Source organism: Amblyomma americanum, chromosome 8, assembly GCF_052857255.1.
Source record: "Amblyomma americanum isolate KBUSLIRL-KWMA chromosome 8, ASM5285725v1, whole genome shotgun sequence".
Classification (NCBI taxonomy): Eukaryota; Metazoa; Arthropoda; class Arachnida; order Ixodida; family Ixodidae; genus Amblyomma; species Amblyomma americanum.
The window spans coordinates 64,558,777-64,577,703 of NC_135504.1; the positions used below are offsets into that span (position 1 = coordinate 64,558,777).

The 18,927-nt window shown below is 46.7% G+C and overlaps 1 protein-coding gene across 1 annotated transcript in view; it reads left to right on the forward strand.

The window, feature by feature from the left end:
- The window catches only part of LOC144102448 (fatty acid synthase-like), a 54,922-nt gene that overhangs the window by 11,431 nt on the left and 24,564 nt on the right, over positions 1-18,927 (forward strand). Inside the window, exons 8-13 of the mRNA XM_077635717.1 lie at positions 2,510-2,699; positions 4,948-5,177; positions 8,208-8,411; positions 9,487-9,744; positions 11,900-12,116; positions 18,169-18,423. Coding sequence (XP_077491843.1) covers positions 2,510-2,699; positions 4,948-5,177; positions 8,208-8,411; positions 9,487-9,744; positions 11,900-12,116; positions 18,169-18,423 — 1,354 coding nt within the window. The remainder of the gene's footprint in view (positions 1-2,509; positions 2,700-4,947; positions 5,178-8,207; positions 8,412-9,486; positions 9,745-11,899; positions 12,117-18,168; positions 18,424-18,927) is intronic.

Consider the following 18,927-nt stretch of genomic DNA (forward strand, 5'->3'; position numbering starts at 1 on the left):
TAAACAAAATATATAAAAGCAGTGGCTTAATATTCACAGTGGTCAAAAGTACGCTTGAAGTGGTGCCCACTTATATATTCCACCCTGATATATTTTGCACAAATACTAAAGATAACAGAGACACCAGATATAAAGCGATTAGGCATGGGCATTATTTGATGCGTAGAAGACTCGGCTCAGTTGATGCAGGTCCTGCCGATACGAAAGGAAACAAAGCTTGAGTATTGAGTTAATGATTACTCCATATGTACGGCTAAAAAGCCACACTTTTCCCGTTTTGGTAACTTTCTTCCATTCATTTTTCCATTCCATACCAGTCATTCTGAACTATAGTAAACAATTAAGCAAGAACGTGCAGCCGTACATGTACAGCCGTTCATTTTTGTTTAAGTAGTTTTCCCTTTCCCACTGGAGGGACATGTACAGCCGTTCAATTTTTTTTCTACAATATCCGAGGACCGGCTGGCGGTACGGCCCCGGATGGGAAAGGCGAGAGAAAGCGGGTCTGGGCTGGAGTGCGCACACAAATCCTGCTGCGCAAGGGAGCGGCGTCTGCTAGGCTTTTCCTCTTGGCGCGAACCAATCGTTCCATAGTGCAATTACGAGTAGCGTTTGAGCATTGCTGTTTTTTTTCCACCATGGCTCTTCGTCTGACAAGAATGTCGATTCACATCCGTCGGTTACAAATTTTCGCTCTTGGACAGCAGTGTGGTATCACTGCGCTTGACCGCATGGGAAGAAAGCCGCACCACATCTTGTCACCCACTCTCGAAGCAATCACTTAAAGAAACAGCACTCGCCCCACGCCGCGGGCACAGCGATTCTTCGGTTTCGCTGACCAAGAACGAAAAGTTAACACCGCCACAGTAGCACAAACTGCTGTTGAAACATTTCACCAATATTACCATCTTAGGTTGCATAAGCGCTGCTAGCATCCTCCTTAAATTTGGCAATGTCAAGAAAACGTAAGCTCAAAAACATTGCTGCACTGTTTTCTGCGATGATGTATTCACATTTGACATATGTACAACACTGCTGCAACTCTGTCACGATGTTTCGTAACATGAATGTGACATTTTCGAAAAGTTCAGCAACCCTGCGCGGGCATGCAGGCCTGCCAGTTGGCAAGCTTCGCAACATGCACTCATCCCCGAACAGATAGCATGGAGTCAAGCTTATATAGCCGCCACCGAAGGGTGCCTCAAGGGTGATAGTTGCGAATGGGTAATAATCAAAGCCTCGGGACAAATTAATGGGGCTGAGAATGCAATCTATGGCAGACGCAGTAGAGGAGGTTTAGTTGCAAAGTACTGCATTAAAAAATGTTTACTGTGCTAATAGTCGAAAAAGCTGTAGAGCCCTGTGCTTGAAGTATATTTGTAATGTTTTACTTTTATGAGCCAAAGATTATATAACGTTTACCGTACTATATTGGCTCAACGTTGCTTCTCGATGTGGTTTGAACGATGGCAGAAGTTATGTTATCATAACCAATTTCTGAGCATGTGGCCGGAGTGTTAGCAGATAGTGTCATCCTCACAAACTATGAGCACGTTGCTGCAACGTTAGTATACGTTGCACAACATTACAGACCATATACCCAATCGCCATAACGTTCTGAATACATTTTGTGTCAATAGACCGTCTCTCGCTACTCCACAATGTTGTAAAGCGGAGCGCCATACACAACAGCTGCGTCACACCAGGAAGGAGTTTTATGCTTAGTGCCGTTGTCTTGCATTCGTAATTACACGGGTTTGTTGAAGTTTTAGTCGAGCTTATCGTATGGTACAGGCTCGTTGCTAAATTTGTACAAGTGAGAAAAGACTTTGGAAGCCGCTGGCTCTTAGGTTACAACATTATTATGCACGCTAACTGCAGTGAATAAAAAGTTAATGAATTGTAGTTAATTACTCAGGTTACGATGACAATTTTTCGCACTGTATTTGTCCGCCTGGCCGCATAACCCATTTACAGTTGGAACTTTTGTGTACTACTCATCACATTTTTGTTCAAATATCCAAAAACCTAATTTCGAAAACACTTTATTTTATTTTACCATGTTGTATCTCATGCTGGGTGTTACTCTTTGTGTCAGATGCTTAGAACTCAGTACACCTCGTGCTGAATGGAACTGCCATAGCAGACGCAGACGCCGTTAGGGGGCGGGTAGTCAAATATTCGTTCAACCCTGAAAGATAATAATAATAACTGGTTTTTGGGGAAAGGAAATTGCGCAGCATCTGTCTCATATATCGTTGGACACCCGAACCGCGTCGTCCTGAAAGGTTTCGTTTCTGCCGTGTTCATGTTTCGGGCAGCGCTGAGCGGGTCTCCACAATTCGCATGACAGCCAGCTAACGTCGGCGTCCTGCAGCAATCACACCCCCGGATGCGAATAAATGGTTCCCAAGGTGTGCTCCAAAATTGTATAAAGAGCCTATAGTTGCAGTGCAGTGGGTAAACGGGACCTACCTTTTTTTTCGCTTTTGTTCAAACTCGTGGACAGGTGGCGCTCGTAGACGTGCTTCGAGCGCTCAAAATTCAACCGGATGGCATTGTGGGCCACTCGGTGGGAGAGATCGTCTGTGCCTACGCCGACGGGTGTCTCACGGCCGAGCAGTCCGTGCTGTGCGCCTACTGGCGAGGCCGCTGTACTGACGTCACAGACGTGCCCCATGGAGCCATGGCGGCTGTCGGTGAGAAATTTTCAGCTGTAAATCTGCTGCGTACTCTTCCGGGTATTTTCAGCCGTGTTATTGAAGATTATATAAAAATATGTATGTATTAGCAAAATAAGTGGTGCTTATATTATGGAGTTGTGTTAGCAGCTAGGGTAACTGAGCTCCACCTTTTAACTTTTGCAGCGAAATCCGTTTCTCCTAGTCTTCCACCTCGGGCACTCACGACGCACAGTAAAATAACGAGAGAACGGCTAAACGTCGCACCAGGCGGATGGTCATGCCGGGCTTGATCCGTAGTAGATGCGGTGGGTTCGGTAAGTGGATTACTTCGTGAAGGGAAATTCGCACCGCGTGCTCGCTTCGCTCGCCACGTGGTTAGTGAAGCGCAGAGGGTAGGTGAAGATAATTATCGGAGGGATGAAAATATTCAACAGTCTTTGCGTTAGGTGGCTCTGCGCTGAGATACAAGCACCAGTCAGCACACGAGTAGGAATACGTAGATGCGGCTCGAGTGGTTTGAACAGCTTGGTGGGAAGTCGACAGTCAAGATGTAGGTGGCGCTGGCGGCGAGAAACGGAATTGAACGAAAAAGAAGCAGACCGTAGAATTCTATAGAAATTTGAAAAGACAAATTAGGAAGGAATCGTTATATGATGACTCAAGCAGCAGCACCCTACTCTTTAAAGCTATATTATTACAACGCGAAGCTGCAAAAAAAAAAACATCAGCCAAGAAGACTAAACACGCGCAGTGCGGTAAATATCAAGAAACAATACATCTTACCCTGAGATGTGCACGTATCCATCCGAATGTAGATGCAGGCACAGTTGCTCTCCCTGAGGCCCTAAGGTTTAGAGATAACAAAAGTCGCATGACAAAGTCGTATGAAACTGTGGTAAAAGATAGCAAAAATTGCTGGCGGTTTAGCATTGCTAAGCACAAAATAATGAGCGAAAGCACAGTTTTTCGCAGGTGAACACCACCGCCACGTGCCTTTCAGGTACGTGGCAGTGGTGGAAACCTGGCCAGTGAGCCAGTTACGCGCCTCTTAAATTTCTTCGTCGTAAATGATAATTTTCCTAATGTAGGCAGACGACCTATACTCCAATGCCGCCTTTGTGCAGCAATTTTGTCAATGCCATCGCTCATTGCGTTAGTGCCGTGTTTCCGCCAAAATGTTGTCCAACACCAACGCATGCAGCGCACATCTCTCTGCCACTACCGCCACACAGCTCAAAGGAGGAATATTAGTTTGATAGCAGTATTAGTGGATGTAGAAGACAATGTGCAATGCATAGTGCGCGAGCGTGTTGCAGTTTAACACGTCGCCTGTTCAGATCCGGCCATAGCCTAGTGCTCTCGTGCAGCGGCTTGTGAAGCTGATCTGGTTGGAGTTCCAGTAGTGGATATTTATCTGATTTCTTTGTATTAACTAATTTCACATGTCACAAACCCACAAAAACCACAAGCGTAGAAACATCCAGAGATCTTGCTCGGGGCTGACCCATCAGAATAGGGGCTAGTGGAAATGTGATTAGTTAACTTTGGTTAAAAAATGGTCCAGTTATTGAGTGCTACAAAGAGCATATTGTACGTCTTGCTGTAAAATCCGCCTGCGCAGATCACGTCGACGTATCTGTGCGATGCAGTAATACAGAGCATGGTAGCCGCTGCGAACACAGAGGAAAATAATAACGTGAAAATTTTTGTTGCGACTGTGCCGCATCCCTCAGCAATTCTGCGGGGTTTCCGGTGACTTGTAGGCAAACTAATCGCGTGTGCCCGTAACAGTGAGTCTTTTGCGACGCGTAACAGTTGGCATGCCTTTCTTCATCCCTGAAGCAGCATACGTCTCATCAGTCGGAAAGGCGGGTATGAAAAGGTTCCCGCTCCCGTTACTCTACAATCACACTTACCAACTAGAGAAGCCCAACTTTTTTCATGCCCATGATTCTTCTCCAGTTGATATGGCTACAGTGTAGAGCACCTAAATCTATTTCTGTCTAAATATCGCCGTAAAGGCTATGAACGCACTGATCCATTAACAATCGTGAATGTTTCGGGCAGTTATAAGGTCATGCCTCAAAGAAAACTAACGCAGGAAGCAAACATAAGGAACTGACTCCCTTTGTACAGATGTGCCAGTAGGCTCCCTGAGGGCTAGTTTTCATGAAATCTACCCATTAACAGCAATAGTGCGTGCTTTTTCTGACGAGTGTGCTAATTTTAATTTTGTCTTACACTATAAACGGATTATTCTCAGGTCTCACGTGGGAAGAGGCGGAAAAGCGTTGTCGCGATGGCGTGGTGCTAGCGTGCCACAACGCCGAAGACTCGGTGACTGTGTCTGGCCCTGCCGACGCCGTGGCCCAGCTGGTCGAGGAACTCAAGGCTGAAGGTGCCTTCGTCCGGACGGTTGACACCATGAGCGTGGCCTTCCACAGCAGATACGTGGAAAACGTGGTACCTGCGCTCCGAGAGGCCTTGGAAAAGGTGAAACCTTTTTTAAGAACGGAACTTAGATATGTAATTACCTTTTTATGTAGAATAGCCGTTTTGCTTTCAATTAGTTTGACTGTAGGCACTTCGCGCTGGCTCTTGTATTTTTACAGCGGCAAAATTTCCTTTTCTACGAAAACTCAACGAGCCCACCGTTGCCTGCCTAACAGGTACACTTGTGGACATTTAATTAGAGGGAATCAATACTTTTTTTCCGCATTAATCGCGCTGACACTATTCGAAACCACCGGACCCCACCCCGTGGTCGCGTACGCTACCGAGCGCGCGCCGACCACGGCTGGCCTTGCTCTGAGGGAACAAAGGAACGACACATTAGCTGACACAAACAAGGCATTTATTGCTACAGCAACAATAACGCCAGCTAGCAACAAAATACGCTAATGAATCGAGGTCGACCGACTCACCAGCAAGGTTACGAGCGAATGTTCTCCCACGCTACGGCAAAGGGAAACTCCGAAGCCGGACGGGACGAGATGCGGGGGAACGTTCTTCCCCAAGGCCACGCCCCGCTGGCGAAGAGTCCGTAGGCGACGACGTTCCCCAGCCGAAGAGGATGTGCTCTCTCTCTCGCGCGTAGTAGTCACGAAGTCCATGGCGCTAGTGTCGCTGCGACGCCGGCGCCCTCCCTTGTTAACAAGTTAAAGTAACTTACTAGGAAGGGTGCACCACGGGATAGCTAGCCAAAGGGTACGTCGTGAGGGAAGTCCCCGCACACTATACTGGCATGTGAGGTTTAAAGTCCCAAATATGCGCATGTGCTATAAGCAACGCCGTTTTGCAGGACTCCGGATGGACTTCGACTGCCTGGGTTCTTTTACTTGGAGAGAGATCTCACAGCGCAACGACGCTTTTGTATTCAGCTTCCATATGAATGCTGCCGCCCCAGCTGGCATAAAAACCCCTCCCTCTTGGCCTTAAGAGCAGTATGCCATAGACGCTTCGAAATATCGGGGGTCATGTTTTGTTACACTATTTGCAGTTGGACGATGCAGCAGTAATGCGGTGGCAGTAGTGCACTAACGGCCGAAAATTCATCTCACATTCCGTGAGCGTGAGACACTTTCTTCCATGTCCTTAAGATTGGTGTGCCGTTCTGATATTTTTGGAATCTGCAGGCACCATACATGTTCCTTTAACTAAAAACTTCGTCCAGGTAAGGTTGATTTAAGACATATTTTAGCTTACTATTTTCTGTCCGTGAGAAAAAGGAAAATACATGTTTTCAAAGTTCATGTTTTATGGCAAGTGATATCAGTCCTGTAAATTAACTCACTTTGACCGAGACATGAATATTAATTCAAAACATGGCGTTTTGAACACGTTTTGGTAATAAAACCTGTCTGCCCTCACAGACGCTACCCAAACATAGCTAGCAAGGAATCACCCTCTGAGAAAATCAACTTATAGCATTCTCCAGAACAGTGGGTGCGGAGTAAAACGTTCCCTGAAATTGGTGTATCCCTCAAGAGTGTTCAGCAAGGAAGAGTGACAGAAAACAATGAAGTAATAACTATTACCTAATTCTCAGTATCGTAAGTGTTGGCTTCAGTGTGGTGGTTGCATTCATCAATAACAACTCCCTTACAGCAATAATGCTGTTCTGAGCTTGGCTCTTGTGCCTTAATAAATTTGCCGTAACCTACGAACTGCTTAGCAGCGTGGTTAGTTAGTTTAGTTGTGGAAATAACTTTACCGGACAGGCAACGACACTGCGTTTAAGTGCCGGAGAACGGTGATTTCTTCTTTGACTATATTTGATAAACTGTCTCCTTATTTCTCAGGCAATGAGCTAAGCGGAGGTTGATATGAATATAATTAGACTCATGATAAACTATTTTACAGTTCTTATCTGGAGTAGGAGTCATCAACCAAGAACAAACATATCTTTTATTTTACCCTGTGTATGATAACCTGACCTATTAGCTCATTCGCAAGATTTGCACCGTTCTGACAGGGTTTCGCAAGTCCACCGCCGGGTCCCCACGGGTAAAACTGCATCTTCGGGAACGCACTGAAGAGCGCAACTACGACACACGAGCCTTATACACTTGGATATCGAGACGGACCCTGAAAGCGCTGGTCCAGGGTTATACCTTCATGCCTAATATGCAGGGGTGCTTTACCTAAGACGTTACACAATTTTAAAATTAGGCTTTTGGAGTTCGAAGAGGGCTTTTTCGTCATATCATTGGCAGCAGTTTAGTACACCAGAATACAGCTAAGGCGTGTCAACTAGCAGGATGGTTAGCTAGTAATGAATAGTTAACTTTTTAACTATTACCGTTCGGCTCCGTAATTACTGAGAGGCGTGCAGCCGATTGCAAGTAATATCCTTAACAATTTTTAGAATTTCCAAAATTCAGTCACCCTCGGCCCTGCAGCCTAACAAATCGTGGCTGGCTACATCGCTCAAAAATACATGCGCTTTCGAGAAGCTTGCAGGCAAAGAAACCTCTCCAGTGCACGCAACTCATTCAAAAAGACAAAATTTGTCGAGCCACCGAACTGAAGGTAACCATGTTTTTAAAATTCTAAACTCTGATGGGGATATTACTTACGGTGTGCTACATGCTACTCAATAATTAAGGAGTCTAAAAGGAATAGTTAAACAGTTAACTACTCATTAATAGTTAATCATCCTGGTAGTTAGCAAGTCTTAGGTGTATTCTGACATACAGCCCTGCTGACAGTGCTGTGCCGAAAAAGCCCTCTTCTAACGCTAAAAACCTATTTTTAAAAATTGTATAAGATGTTAGGTGAAACACCCTGTAGGAACAATAATATGTAGAAGAGATTCAGCGTTGGAGACCGACACGGACCAGTGCCGTTCGTGTCTCTCTCGCGCTCTATCTTTTTGCGTTTCCACACCATCTGGTAAAAGTACCAGCTGTGCTATGTTGCCATTTCTACGCAATCACAAGCCAACTAACACTGCATAATTCGCGTTGCAAACTCTAACCATACCGTGATTTCCATTTTTCTTGATGTATTATCATCGAGCAGGTAATTCCGGAAGCTAGGTGTCGAAGCAAACGATGGATCAGCTCCTCAGTGCTTCCCAGTCGCTGGCAGGAGCCCGTGGCCAAGGTGTGCTCGGTCGAGTACCAAATCAACAACCTGCTGTCGCCTGTGTTCTTCCGCGAGGCATTGGAGCACGTGCCCAAAGACGCCATCGTGGTCGAGATCGCGCCCCACTGCCTTCTCCTGGTGAGCAGTCGCATTAGCCTAGCGGTAACCGCAGTACTGCGCTAGTTTAACGAAAACAACATCTCTGCCTAACGAAGCAGGATCAACAACAGCAGTGCCGCGACCCAACTTTCCTTGCCACTCTGACAGCACATTCCACTACACTGCCAGCACACGCTCATTCAGGCCTTTAAGTAATGCCCAATCGCGGGCGCTGTAGGTCTTGTAATAAGTACAATAATAAAGATAAAATAGGTATATGGCATAGCCAGTGTCATATGGGCATATCAAGGCGGAACCGCAGAGAGGGTGAATTCCCGAGAGGGCGCCACTGTCCATTGTTCGAGGGCAATGTTCTCAGTAGGTGGCGGGTGAGTGTTGAACAGCAGTGGAAGGGGTGGGGTGGGGATATAGGTAACGTAGTGTAGGCGTTAGCAAAGGGGCTGCTGCTGAGCTTATGCAGGACCAACTTTTCGTCCCTGCAGGTCCTGCAGTGGGCGAAGTCAGACTGCTGCTGCTGCTGATGATTACAATGCTTAAGATGTATTAGGGCAGCCCTGGACTTATTCAATGCAGGTGGCCGCTGTTTTCCTGTCTATAGCTCGTACAAGTTAGGATGAAATAAGTCATGGGGGAGCCCTCTCCTGTCACCTGAGCGAAAGGATAGCTGTGGTGCGAGTTGTGTGCACATGGTCAGGAAGAGGTTCAGACGACACGTAATGCAGTCTAACCATTTCTCGTGTGGCCTAACGTTGTAGTTTTTGCTTGGTGTTATACACATGATAAAATATATAGCGTGTCAAAAAACAAGGACAACGAAGAATGACAGGAGAAACGCAAGCGGTCAAGTCGCCTTTCCAAGTGCCTCACGGGCAACCAGATTTCGTAGCGAGCTCCAGGCTGTCCAAATTATTCCGGAGCCCTCCACTACGGAACCTATTATCCTTTCTTCTTTCACTCCCTCCTTTATCCCTTCCCTTACGGGCGGTTTAGGTGTCCAACGATATATGAGACAGATACTGCGCCATTTCCTTTCCCCAAATAACCAATTATTATTATTATTATTACTCCAGGCTGACACTTAATCTGCTCGCAGCCTATCCTGAGGCGTGCTCTGGGCACGGATGCCACATGCCTGGGCCTCATGAAGCGTTACGAGGACAACTCAACATTTTTCCTGAGTTCGCTGGGCCAGCTGCACACCCTGGGCATGCAAATGGACCTGTCTTCACTGTACCCGCCAGTGCATTGGCCTGTTCCACGAGGAACGCCCCCCATCTCGCATTTGGTCAGCTGGGACCATTCGGAGCGATGGAGAGTGGCAAAGTGGAACGAATTCGCCGGCTTTGCTCAAGTAAGGAGACAAGTACACACGGGGTTTAACGTCTTAAAGCGGCTTAGACTATGAGGGACGCCATAGTGGAAGGCTCCGGACAATTTAGAGGGATTTTGTAGGGATAGCTACATTACGTCTGTGGCTGCGCCACCACCCTGTGGCTGCGCCGCCACCCCGCGGCTGTGGCGCCAGGCTGTCACGTGGTTGGTCACGTGGTGCGGAGCAGCTGCCGGCGGCGCGGCGCCGTGGCTGATCACGTGGTTCGTCACGTGGTTGGTCACGTGACCAAGTCCCACTCAGCCAGCTGTAGCTATCGCGTCGCTTCAGGTTTAACGAGAGCTAAACCACCGCCAATTTTTTTAACGTGCACTAACATACCACAGTACACAGGGGCCCCCACAATTTCGAAATCGAAATCGAGCCCACGTCTTTCGCATCAGCAGACGAGCACCGTCACCACTGAGCCACCGCAGTGAGTAAGAGGGCTGGCGTGAGTAGTTATGATCTGTTCGAAGATGCACCGTACTGCTGCACGTAACGTTATAATTGTTGTGTGAGGATCATCTAGATGCTGGCGCACTATGTCAGGCTCAGTGGTCGTAGGCCCTGAAGGCTCCCCAAACACTGCCCAGCTTTTACTGCCATTATTGTAAACGCTGTAGCAGGCTTAAGTAACGGCGTTCCGGTCAGAGGCAAGGGATTATAAGAAATGATAAGTGTACTAATCCTTAACGCATTGAGCTAGGCAAGTTGCTAGTGGTTTCTTAAAATAATTATTTTATCAGATTAAAAACAATGCTAGTTCCTGTATCATGCAAAGGAATGACGACTACAGGCCAGAACGTGCGGATTGTTGAGCTCACATTCGGCGCGGAGTCACTTTGACCGAACAAATACTTAAGGACTCTGCAAACTTTACCCCGACACTTAAAAAACGGCAGATAACTGTAACGTGTGCCGCTAAATTTATATAAGAGATATGTGCAACGTTAAGAGATCTAAAGCTGGCAGATTGAATGCGGGAATAAACACGGGTTAGTGACATCCTAGTCGAAATCAAGAGGAGGAAACGGGCTTGGGCAGGGCATGTAATGCGAAGGCAAGGTAACCGCTTGTCGTTGAGGGTAACGGTATGGATTCCAAGAGAAGGCAAGCGTAGCAGTGAGGAGGCAGAAGGTTAGGTGGGCGGATGCGATTAAGAAGTTTGCAAGATGCAAGTGGCCTTTGCCCTGCAGTGGGCGTAAGCAGGCTGATGATGATGATGACTACGTCGGTCGCTTTGAAAAAATGTAATCCAGAACTTTGCCATTGATTATGGTTGGTTTTGTGTCAGAGTTGTGTATGTGCGTTCCAAATCTCGCCTTGCCATTACCGCGTATTCAACAAAAATAAGGTGCTGAAAACAAGGATGCGGGATGAAATTAGTCTCCTGCGGCGCTGGAGTGGCGAACATACACGCACTGGATAAATACGCGGCAGCGGCGGTGATGTGTAGGTAGAAGCGAAATACAAATGTCGCCCGATCGGGAACTAAAGAGAGAACCAAGTTTATTGGCGCCTCGTTATTACGCGTGTTCTTTGCCCTTGTCCGAGAAACCATCGTTATAGACGCCCCTTCAGGCTTAACGCATCCGCTGCGGGCGGGTTCAAACCCGGCCTAACCGCTGAGCCAGCGCGGCGGGCCCCCGATTGAAGCCTATAGACTCATTGGAGTGCGACCTCCCACGGTCGAAAAAACAGTTACGCAAAGCTGCAGTCAATGAACATGTCAAGCGGTGAATTTACGGGTAACTCATATAGACGGCGGCTGCAGGAAAAGGATGTGCCCAATAAAGATCACGCATATCGTGAGTATTAGACAGGGAAAAGAATAAGACGTGATTTGTCTTAAAGATCTTTCTGTCCACTTAAATTCATGAAAGATTTTAACCGTGACGTATGGCATCGTGGATCCCACTGCCCGAAGCATGAACTAGAGCACAAGCAGCTGTCGGTGAAAACTGCTGCTCTATCAATGTCAGCGACAGCGCGAAAGAGAAACTTCGAAAGTGAGAACCGGGACCATCGATGCACACTCGTAGACCACTTGAATGCTTCGTCATTATGTTAGACGATAGCTGACCATTGCTGACGATACGGGCTTAGACACCTGCATACTGTATAACATGTGCAGTCGACTGAAGATGTGGTCGAGGTTGACCTAGGTGCCAACGAGGGAGACGCCTACTTGGCTGGCCATCAGCTTGACGGGCGCATACTGTTCCCTGCGACGGGCTACATCGTGATGGCCTGGAGACACTTGGCCAAACGCTACGGAAAGCCATTTCATCAGGTCCCCGTGATTCTCGAAGACGTGACAGTTCACCGGGCTACCATCCTGCCGAAGAGAGGTAAATGTTTACTTTACATGTGACATAAATGCAGCCATAGTGCACGGCTGAGGTGGAACACATCTAAAGAAATCTCTCTTAAGTTATGCCTTCTCTTTAATGTGCTTGGATAGCAGTAAGTAACCAGCTCTAATTTGTTCCTTGACGTGGTGATCGATGAAGAGGAAATGGTGGCGGCGACCGGCAGAGGCGAAAGTCTTAATGTTCAGTACAGCACGTCTGGCATCACCACCTCTTCTTCAGCGCATGGCAAGCGCTGGTCGCGCAAGTCACTGTACATGACAGACGGCAAAGACAGCCGAGCGTGCTGTCTCTCGCGAAGAAAAGCTAAATAAAGAAAAGTTGCTGATGAAGGACGCTAGCCAAGACTCGACTGCGGCTTTTAATAGAGGCATTGAAATAGGGTTACCCTATCGATTAGGAACATAGGGAAATAGCGGTAACAAGGCGACAACTGGGGGTAGTTGGTATTCCATAGTTGAGGTACGAATGCGCCGAGTTTTACAATGACGACACGAGACACAAGTGGACGAAGCGCAATTGTCAACTAGATTTTGTTATGGAAAATGGTACATATAAAGGAAACGGAATCCACCAAGGAGCATGCGTAAGATCCTTGTCCTGTGTAAACGGCATGAGCTGTTTTCGAAGAAAAGCCATCTCCCTGGCCGATAGCAGCATTGAGGGTGTGCTGGCGCAACCTTCGCTACAATTCATCATCATCATCATCAGCCCTACTACACCCACTGCAGGGCAAAGGCCTCTCCCATGTCTCTCCAATTAACCCTATCCTTTGCCAGCTGCATCCACCCTTTGCCTGCAAACTTCGTAATCTCATCCGCCCATCTAACCTTCTGCCGCCCTCTGCTACGCTTACTTTCTCTTGGAACCCACTCCGTTACCCTTAAAGACCAGCGGTTATCTTGCCTTCGCATTACATGCCCTGCCCAAGCCCATTTCTTTCTCTTGATTTCGACTAGGATGTCATTAACCCGTGTTTGTTCCCTCACCCACTCTGCCCGCTTCCGATCTCTTAACGTTACACCTATCATTTTTCTTTCCATGGCTCGCTGCGTTGTCCTTAACTTAAGCTGAACTCTTTTCGTTAGCCTCCACGTTTCTGCCCCGTAGGTGAGTACCGGTAAGATTATGCTGTTGTACACTTTCCTCTTGAGGGAAATTGGTAAACTGCCACTCATGATCTGCGAGAATTTGCCATATGCGCTCCACCCCATTCTTATCCTTCTAGTTATCTCCCTCTCATGATCCGGATCAGCTGTCACTACCTGCCCTAAGTAGACGTATTCCGGCACTATTTCTAGGCTCTCGCTGCCAATTGTGAACTGTTGTTCCCTTGCTAGGCTGTTGAACATTACCTTGGTTTTCTGCATGTTAATTTTTAGACCCATCGATCTGCTCTGCCTGTCTAACTCGTTGATCATGATTTGCAGTTCACCTCCTGAGTGACTCAGCAAGGCAATGTCATCAGCAAATCTCAGATTATTTAGGTATTCTCCATTTATTCTTATTCCCAACTCTTCCCAATTCAGGCCTCGAAATACCTCCTGCAAACATGCGGTGAACAGCATTGGCGAGATCGTGTCTCCTTGCCTGACGCCCTTCCTTATTGGAATTTTATTGCTGACTTTATGGAGGACTATAGTAGCTGTGCAGTTGCTATATATATCTTCCAGTATTTTGACATAAGGCTCTTCTACCCCCTGATTACGCAATGCCTGTATGACTGCTGAGGTTTCCACTGAGTCGAATGCTTTCTCGTAATCAATGAAAGCTATATATAGAGGTTGGTTATATTCTGCGCATTTCTCTATCACCTGATTGATAGTGTGAATATGATCTATTGTAGAATATCCTTTACGAAAGCCTGCCTGATCATTTGGTTGATTAAAGTCTAACGTTGCCCTGACTCTATTAGCGATCACCTTAGTAAATACTTTGTAGGCAACGGATAGTAAGCTGATCGGCCTGTAATTTTTCAAGTCCTTGGCGTCTCCCTTCTTATGAATTAAGATAATGTTTGCATTCTTCCAAGCTTCTGGTACAGTCGAGGTCATAAGGCATTGCGTATACAGGGTGGCTAGTTTCTCTAGCACGATGTCCCCTCCATCCTTCAACAGATCTGCTGTTACCTGATCCTCCCCAGCTGCTTTTCCCCTTTTCATTGCTTCTAAGGCTTTCTTTACTTCATCTTTCGTAACTGGCGGGATGACGTATTGCTGTGCACTGCTGTCTTTCTCATTAGCGCTCTGATTACATTGGCTACTGTACAGGTCTGTGTAGAACTCTTCGGCTACGTTAACTATCTTATCCATATTGCTAATGACATTGCCCTGCTTGTCTCTTAATGCATACATCTGGTTTTTACCTATGCCTAGTTTCCTCTTCACTGTTTTTAGGCTACCTCCGTTCTTTATAGCATGCTCGATTCTCTCCATATTAAACTTCCTTATGTCGGCTACCTTGCGCATATTTATTAATTTTGATAGCTCCGTTAGTTCTATTCTATCGGTAGTGTTAGATGCCTTCATGTTTTGGCGCTTCTTAATCAGATCTTTCGTCACCTGAGATAGCTTCCCGGTATCTTTTCGAACTGTCCTACCGCCTACTTCTACTGCGCACTCCGTAATTATTGATGTCAGGTTATCGTGCATTGAATGAACATCAAGATCATCCTCAGTTAAAGCCGAGTATCTGTTTTGCAGTGCTATCCTAAACTCCTGTGCTTTCCCTCTTACGGCTAACTCGTTAATGGTCTTCTTCTTCACTAGCTTCTTCCGTTCCCTCTTCAAGTCTAAGCTAATTCTAGACCTTACCATTCTATGGTCGCTGCAACGCACCCTTCCGAGGACGGCCACATCCTTAATGATGCCAGGTTTAGTGCATAGTATGAAGTCGATTTCATTTTTAATCTCACCATTGGGGCTCTTCCAGGTCCACTTCCTGTTTTCTCGTTTGCGGAAGAAGGTATTCATGATCCGTAAATTATTTCTATCCGCGAATTCGACTAATAACTCTCCCGTGCTATTTCTAGAGCCTATCCCATAGTCACCTACCGCGTGGTCGTCAGCCTGCTTCTTGCCCACCTTCGCATTGAAGTCACCCATCAGTACAGTGTACTGCGATTTTACTTTATTCATTGCTGATTCTACGTCCTCATAGAAGCTTTCAACGGCCTGGTCATTATGGCTGGATGTGGGTGCGTAGGCCTGCACCACTTTCAGCTTGTACCTCCTATTCAGCCTAATTGCTATAGCTGCTACCCTCTCGTTAATACTGTAGAACTCCTCTACGTTGCCAGCTATATCCTTATTAATGAGGAAACCCACACCTAGTCCTCGTCTATCCTCTAACCCGCGATAGCACAGTATGTGTCCGTCCTTTAGTACTGTATACGCCTCACCTGTCCTCCTAACTTCGCTAAGCCCTATCACATCCCATTTAATTCCCGCTAGTTCCTCGAACAGCACTGCTAGGCTAGCCTCACTAGCTAAAGTTCTAGCGTTAAACGTTGCAAGGTTCAGATTCCAATGGCGGCCTGTCCGGAGCCAGAGATTCTTAGCACCCTCCGCTGCGTCACAGGTCTGACCGCCGCCGTGGTCAGTTGCTCTGCAGCCGCTGGGGACTGAGGGCCGAGGGTTAATTGGTTTGATCATAGAAGGTTGTGGCCAAGTACTACACCAGGGTGGCCAAATCCTGTTCTGGTGAGAGAGTGCGTTGTCGGTTCTGGTCACCGAGATAAGGCCGCACTCCAGGCCTGGTTATGCAATTCCATCGACACGCGGTTTTTTTTTTTAAACCCGGTGGAGAATTGCGCGGCACCAGGATTTGAACCCCGGTCCTCCTGCACGCGAGGCGGATGTTCTACCTCTGCGGACTCTGTCTGAGCGCGTGGCCAGCACACGTGTTTTTTTTTTTTTTACAGACGTGGTATTTCTTTTTTTTTTGCGAGGATCGGAAACTTTGAAATGATCAGCAAGGGTGCCTGAGCCTCTTATGCCGCTGTGGTTTCTTCATAATAAATTTCAGTTGACAGTTGCTCTTCGTCCAGTTATGTCTCTTGCTATCATTGTAAAACTCAGCGCATTCGTACCTCAACTAGGGAATAGTGGGGCCACCAGTGCGCAGGCGCAGGACACTAACAGCCCTCCTGTTATTGTCCAGCGCATGTGCACTAGCTCCCCGCTTTTCCCCTGTGCCATTAACCGATAAGGTCTCCCTATTATAAAAGTTCCTATTGTCCATCAACCATCCTGGGATACGCTACACCTTTCCTGCACTGCTTTTCATGGTTTAATCTACTCTGGAGGACGAGATTGTATGAATGTTTTTTGTAAACGACCACCTGCTGGTAATTCGAACATTGGGCGTCATGCGATGTTCCGCAGGATCTGTGACCGTTTCTATCTTGCCTGTATATTAGAGCCAATGTTGTATTTCTTGCTGCGGTCTTTTTCTCCGTGCTCAGAATATGTGCCTGCGCTACTACAGTTTCAATGTTCGATCGTTTTTCGGTAAGGTAAGGCGTGAGCCTTTATTCAGCGAAATATGCCCTCAAATGGCCAAGAGTTATCGAACTTGACGCCTAAAGAATGTTTCATGGTCCGTGCTTACTGTTACACGTGAATGTCTATTTTTTCGTTAGTGTGTTTGAATTATTCATCTACAAAATATCTATGTGAACTGTTCTGTGGCCATAGTGCGGCGGAGAAAAAAACTGATAAAATTACAACCATGACAGACGTTCAGCTTAGAGAAAAATGTTGTGCGCTGCTATGCAGTGCATGCCTGTATGCAAGAGTAATTCAAGGGGTGGGTTTAGAAAACCTGGGATAACATTAACGAGAAAAAAAAATCAGTACCCTTCGATTTGCTGCTGAAACTGCGTGATACGCGACTAACGGAGGAAACCGAGCCGTAATTGAATACTGAAACCGGGAAGATTTAGCGGGAAGGGTAAAACATGGCATCACGAAAAGTACAGTAATTTTGAACAGCGCGAGAACGGAACAGCAGTTTACTACAGGTATCGATATACTGGAAGTGTAAAAGAATACATGTACTTGTGGCAAGTATTTGGCCGCTACGCCCAAAAGAGCGAGAGGGTTTATTGACGGGAAACGTAGAGAGGTTGGCCTGGAAAATAAATATCTGGCCTGCTACTCTGCACTGGGGAACGGGAAGAGGAGAAAAGGAGGGTCACGATGGGGGGGGGGGGGGGTGGTGATGATAAGAGGAGGCAGATGAAAAAATACACAAAGAAAAAACAAGGCACACGTTCTAGCATCACAAACGCGAGGCAAGGCCCATGTCGCTTAAAAAGCGTGAGAGCGCTCGCGCTTCCGCTACACCCAAATCATGAATTAGGGCTTAGCATTCTTTCTCTGGAAGAAGATATGAGGGAGTTGTGGCTTTCTAGTACTTACCAATGCGGTAGTAACATGAAGGACAACGAAGAGTTTTGAAATCAAATTGCAGACAACGAGGCATGTTACGAGAAAGAAGATAATAGGAACAAAGTGAAGAGACGCTCAGGTACAGAGCAGAGTTGGTCATAGGACCATCGGCAATTAATGATAGCCTAGCGATGATCGATGGCGTGTTCAGGTATTGAAGGGGACATCAAGACAAATTTGGAGCATACCTTGAAGAATTACAGTTACGTGGCTACATCAGATAACTTTGCGCTGATAGGGCTAGCAGAGCAGGGTTATTTGAAGATGAATGGGAGGACCTCTTTTCTGCACCGGACCTAACTGGGCTTATCATGATAAGTATAAGGACTAACACACCAGCACAATTTTCGTCAGGGTGCTTCTTCTGGTTGCACGCGATTTGAACACGGTGCCATAAAACGTGAATGTAACTCAAGCCCTCACCCACCATAGATATTAATCAAAGTTCACGAGGCCAACTTGAAGTGCATTTTAGCGATGAACAACATTTATTATGGGATTTTGCTCGAAGGGGCTACGCAAACAAAAATCCTGTGGGACATAGGGTAGGTGCAAAGAAGAAATGTGTTTCGTCACAGGTCCAGTGCGTTTCCTTGTGAACCTCATAGAAGCCACGGGTGAGTTCGTGGTCTCCGAAGCTGGTACGGTTGTGTGCACTGGCCGCATTCGCATGGCGGCGGCTGGAGAGAAGGTTCTGGAGAAAGGTCCACCAGGACCCCCACCCGAAACGGTGGTCTACGAGCTGGACGCCGCGGACTTCTATAAGGAACTCAGACTCAGGGGCTACGAGTACCAGGGCGCGTTCCAGGGCGTCCTCAAGACCGATTTAGAAAGTGAGTAATGTTGCCAATGGGCCTAATTGCTTTTTATGCTTCATTCTCTTTGATGGTATCGTAACCTGAGTAACGCCCTCAGAAAGTCAGGAAATATGCTACTCATGAATGTCATCTCATTGTTCTACATATTGTCTGTCTGTTCTCCTCTATTGTGTTGTTTTTATAATATAGCCTACTTCCTCAATATTCTAAATTTCTGTGGAATTAGAGCTCTTCTGCGCTATTTGGTGCTATTAGATTAACTGAAGATAACAGCAAAGACACAGGGAATGCAGAGACATAGAGGTGCTGCGAGCCAAGCATATTTCGTTTTGTTTTTGTACATCGTTCTGAAAACCGGGAGCAGATATTGGTGGCATCTTCAGTATGTCCCCCCCCCCCCCCAAAAAAAAAAAAGAGTTTAACGCATCAAGGGTGCACTATTTCTAACCAGTCGAGTAATATGCTGCTCGCCATATCAGTATCGAAGGAGGAGGAAAACCTCGGATGGCTTTCTTTTGC